This window comes from Macrobrachium nipponense, chromosome 5, assembly GCF_015104395.2.
Source record: "Macrobrachium nipponense isolate FS-2020 chromosome 5, ASM1510439v2, whole genome shotgun sequence".
In the NCBI taxonomy this organism is placed as follows: domain Eukaryota; kingdom Metazoa; phylum Arthropoda; class Malacostraca; order Decapoda; family Palaemonidae; genus Macrobrachium; species Macrobrachium nipponense.
Window position 1 is genome coordinate 144,092,413 of NC_061107.1, and position 5,166 is coordinate 144,097,578.

The following is a 5,166-nucleotide window of genomic DNA, read 5'->3' on the forward strand; positions in this document are numbered from 1 at the left end:
TATATATATATATATTATTTTACTGGGAGTCGCACTGAACAGGTGGAAGTGCTGGATGGAGTCGTACTAAGAAATGCCTTGGAACCCCTGTTCTTGATTCTAGAAAACAGACGGCCGCCATAGAGCAGAAAATCATGTGATGGTACTTTTAACATTTCACACGGTGATTTGATTAACTTTGTTTGGGAAATTTAGGCTGCTAAGCCAAGCCAAGCACTGGGGCAATTTCGGCCATTCAGCAATTTAGACAGCGAAAAGAGGGAGCTGCAATGGTTTGACAGGAAGATACAGATCCTGAAAATAAAGATGGAACTTGAGGAAAACCCTACAGTTACACTAAGAAGTAGTAGCTATTGAGGCCGTGGTAAAGAAATCGAAAATCTTGAAACTACGTTTATCTCTACAAACCATTATGTGTTTACCCAGGGAGTATGAAAATATGAAAACATCAGTGGAGATGACATCACAACTATAAGATGCGGTGAATGTGTCACTCTCGCGTGACATTGACTTATGAGTCGTAGTTGATTCTATCTTTAAACGTTTGTTGTGGAAAGGAAGAAAGCAGTTATCACTGAAACTGGAAATAAAGTTGACCTTATTGAAAAATCTTGACCACTTTCTGAAAGCATTAAAAAAGAAAATTTGATAGCTTTGCAACCAATGAAGATAGAATGAATCTATTTCAACCGGGAATTCATGGAGCAGAACTGTCCTTGAAAAATTTAATATTAATGATATGAATATGAGTGGAATAAAGAAAACGTATTTTGATGTTGATCAATTTCCAGTGGTACACATGGATATTGCATAAGATAAATGATAAATATGAGTTTAGGAAACCTATGGATGAATATGACAGGTACAACAGAATAATTAGAAGGACCTCCCTCTACACACCACCGGAATGATACATGTTGCTGAGGGATTAAGATGCAGATGTTGAGCTAGATGTCTATTACAAAATGAAAACGACTATATATATATATATATATATATATATATATATATATATATATATATATATATATATATAAACCGTGGTCCAGGGAAACAAATATTTTTTCGAAAAGAAATAAAAATAAGTTTCCTGTTTGATGCACAAATGAAGGCGATAAAGGCTCTCGGATAATGAGGACGATGTTAAATATGCCAGCTTTCAAGAGCACCTAAATCAACAACAATAAAACTAGTCACAAATGCACCGAAGTTTCTTCGGGCGATCAAGATCTCTGTACAGCGTATAATGCTGTATGACACTCTCAGCCAGGGCCCGGTGGTGGCCTGCGTTGTTCCCAGCCGCACGATTATGGCTGACTTTAACCTTAAATAATATAAAAACTACTGAGTCTAGAGGGTTGCAATTTGGTATGTTCGACGATTGTAGGGTGAGTGATCAACATAGCAATTTGCAGCCCTCTAGCCTCAGTAGGTTTTAAGAGTTTCTAAGATTTGAAGGCAGAAAAAGTACAGAAGGACGGGACAAAGCCATCTCAACAGTTTTCCTTTATAGAAAAATCATACTGTGATCTAATGTTAAGCACCAATGAATTGTCCAGTCCGTAAAAAAGGTCGCTTTTGTGAGCCATAAAATTTTATTCAAAATTGCACAAACGATTTAGAAGGGAAACCGATCGACGAGTACCCTCCAATAAGTTTTGTTTTTATAGAACTAGTTTTAGTAATGTCATTGTCTGCCTTATCGCACTAAAGGTGGGAAACAATTTAAACTTATTCTAAAAAATGTACACATTTCTGTACTATGCACTCGATGACAGACTTTCAGTAACTACATTACTAAAATTGGAATAAATTTGTTTTGAGGTATTTTGTGAGTTTTTTTTTTTAAGGCCGCTCTAACATAACATTTGGAAAGAATAAATAAAGGGTTTCACTTTCAAGTTTTTATTTATAAATGCTAACAATTATGTGTGAAAATATCTGGCACAAATCTCGACGAATACAACGTCAAACACTTATATAGATCAGCAAATTCCCTTTGGTATGAAAAGCAGTAGAATATTTTTGTCAAAATAATTTGGGGAGACGCTGAAATGAATAACAAATAAGAGTAAACTCTAATGTAGATAATAATATCTATAAAAACTTATTTTGCTCTTAAGCCATGCCCATATTGACAGCTTAGTAGGAATTTGCCAGTAGACATTGGCTACAGAACCGTTCTCCCAATTATGACAATACAGAACACGTTTTACATTATGATAAACAAGTACTAAATTCCTGCTCTGTTGCCAAAATTCATCGTCTCTTTATTTCGTTTTTACTAAATGGTTCATCAACGTTTCCAAAAGAGTCATTGACAAAGTAATACGCAGAAACTTCCCCGCAAGGAACAGCATCTTCTGGACGTGTGCAAGTCAGTGTCTCCTGAAAAGGAAGGGAGGAAGGGGTAACTCATAATGAAGACTGAAGCGCCGTAGGAAGTATTAAGAAACTCTGGGGGAAAAAACTCTGCGCTGGAAGACAAAGAAAGGGGTTTAGCATCGCTAAAAGGCAACATCTTTACCTTATTGAGTTGGGCTTGACAAAGAACACTTGTGCTACCAGTGATCACGATATTAAATGGCTTGTTAGCTTTGATGAACCTGTGCGCTATCATCTTACTCTTTGTAATGGGAAGGAAAGACTAGACTGACTATCAGGCTTTTCCCCTTTAGGTTTCGCTAACTTGATGGCATTTGGTCACCTTACCAAAGCTCCAACGTGGGATAAGACTATTCCTTTTCATCGTCCACTCTAAAGTAAGAAGCAAAATAGAGACCTCAGCAGCTGGGTTTCGCGACGAAGTCAGCAAAAAGGGATATATCGAGATCAGTTACTACCCTCTGTTAATATTATATAAGATTTAGCCAGATATTCAGTTAGTTGGCTTTATCATTAAGTGTTATGAATAAGGAACTTTGAAAGACAAATTCTTCAGAGATGCCATCTACTACAGTAGATCAAAGAGAGGCTTCATCGAAATACGAGGGAGAGGTCAAATCAAATTTGTAAGAAGCAACTTTTGAAGATATCTTTTCCTGGAAGAAGTGACACAATTCTAATGAAACTGATAACATCAAGTAATTGAAAAAGAACAAGAAGAAAAAAGACTGCACTATAGCACATGATGACTGACACTGGCAAATGTTTCCCTCAGAGATAAAGGCAGGGGACAAAGACTAAATATGGTAAGCCATTTCTCCAGAGACACCAAAAACATTGTATGAGATAGGGGGTTCCTGTTGAGCCCAAAGCATTTGGCAGCCTTGAACAAGAAAACCTTGCTCTTGAGACATGGGATATTCTTGAATAGCAGTACTGGAATCCCAGCACATTTCCATTAGTTAATACAGTATTTGCCTAAGTCATTTTCCAACTCATCGCTCCATGAGAATAGCGAAAATCAAAGGGGCATTAATAAAAAAATTCGGAAATAGTATGTTCTTACCAGTCTAAAGAAATTTCACTGGCTTATGTTAGAATCATGAAGAAATTCAACGGAAAGAAGAAAATCTCGAAGTTTCCATATAGAGCAAAGTTGAATTGCATCACATCACACAAAGATATTCAAAGCAAATCATAGTAAACTAACATTGTTGAAGATTACAGATACTAGACAGCAAAAGCAGATTGTGAGACCTGTGTGTGAATACCTGGATTATAATTGCATTAGGAAACATCAAGATATTACGAGGATTCCAGAATATTGTGAAAGAGTTTATAGAAAGTATAATATAAATATAACAGAACGAAAACTATATCAAAGAAAAGCAAAAAAAAAAAAGAATGAAAGACAAAGGCAGAAATCTCAGTAGCTATAGGTATCCCGGATTAGGTCCAAGAAAGCGGAAAAGTTCATGCCAGATGAACCACAGCCGGAAACTTCATGCCAGATGAACCACAGAAGGAACTTCATGCCAGATGAACCACAGCCGGAAACTTCATGCCAGATGAACCACAGCCGGAAACTTCATGTCAGATGAACTACAGCCGGAAACTTCATGCCAGATGAACCACAGCCGAAAACTTCATGCCAGATGAACCACAGCCGGAAAACCGTAAAAAGTCAAAGAAAAATAGAATATACCAAACCTAAAATTAAACAAATTTAGAATAAGATGAACAAGATGAAATTCAACCTCGCTATTTTAGTGAAGAAAACCGGGTAGCTTGTAAGACACTGTCCCCCTTAAGTAATAATAATGATAATAATGAAAGAAACAAGGAAGAATGAAGTTGCAAAACTTGCTCATGCAATTCCATGCAATGCCAATGTGCTCCTGAGTCTTTCCTTTCTAGTCTTCCTCCCTCCTCTAGTGCTTCACTGCCCTTCGTCGAAGAGTTTCATGTTCTTTTCTCATTCTCCAACTTTCTCTTCTGTCCTCTTGTTCTGTTTTATCATATCCTATCCTAACTAGCTGGAAAAAGAAATGCTCCAGCTTCAAGAAGATAATAGCTACAACCGAACTATTTTCTCATTTAACCAGCCAACTAAACATCAATCAAATTGTCCCATACAGAGATTTTATGATAACATCATATCGGATGTTAAATGCAGCTTATCCGGATATATAATTTGCTAATAATAGTGGAGAAAATAGCTGTAAGTATGCATCATAAACTTAGAGAGAGAGAGAGAGAGAGAGAGAGAGAGAGAGAGAGAGAGAGAGAGAGAGGGAGAGAGAGAGAGAGGGGTGGGGGCGCTTGGATATTCTAGAATTTCGGTTATTTCGAATCAATGAGAAAACGTTATAATTTTTCCTGTCGCAGAGCTCGAACAAAAAATTTCTGGTACTGGAAGTGTTGGAAATTTCTTTATTTTTATTTATTTATTTATTTATTTATTTATTTATTTATTTATTTATTGCATTCCCTTAAACAGGTGAACTTACAGCCTATGTATTTGTCTACGAGACAGGTCTTTTTACTCAGACATAAAAGACATTATGAAAGCTATGGGACACACCTCTACTATAGTAGATTCACATCAGCCGTGCATTTGATGTCCAGGCCAGTCCCTTACGACGCCCCGCTCCTGATTGGCTGTTGATAAGCAATCACAGGGCTGGAAACTCTCAGTCTCTCTCGAGAGTTCACATGAGCAGGATATATGTTCCACCTCTCCTAAGGGATACTTTTGAAAGACGTATCCCTCAGGCAAGG

General features: G+C 37.0%; 1 protein-coding gene across 1 annotated transcript in view; it reads right to left on the reverse strand.

Annotated features, from left to right (window-relative positions):
• Positions 1-1,951: 1,951 nt before the first annotated feature.
• Positions 1,952-5,166, reverse strand: part of LOC135215960 (uncharacterized) — a 22,631-nt gene continuing 19,416 nt past the window's right edge. The window contains exon 5 of the mRNA XM_064250916.1: positions 1,952-2,388. Within this exon, the coding sequence (XP_064106986.1) occupies positions 2,260-2,388 (129 nt within the window). The 3' untranslated portion in view covers positions 1,952-2,259. The remainder of the gene's footprint in view (positions 2,389-5,166) is intronic.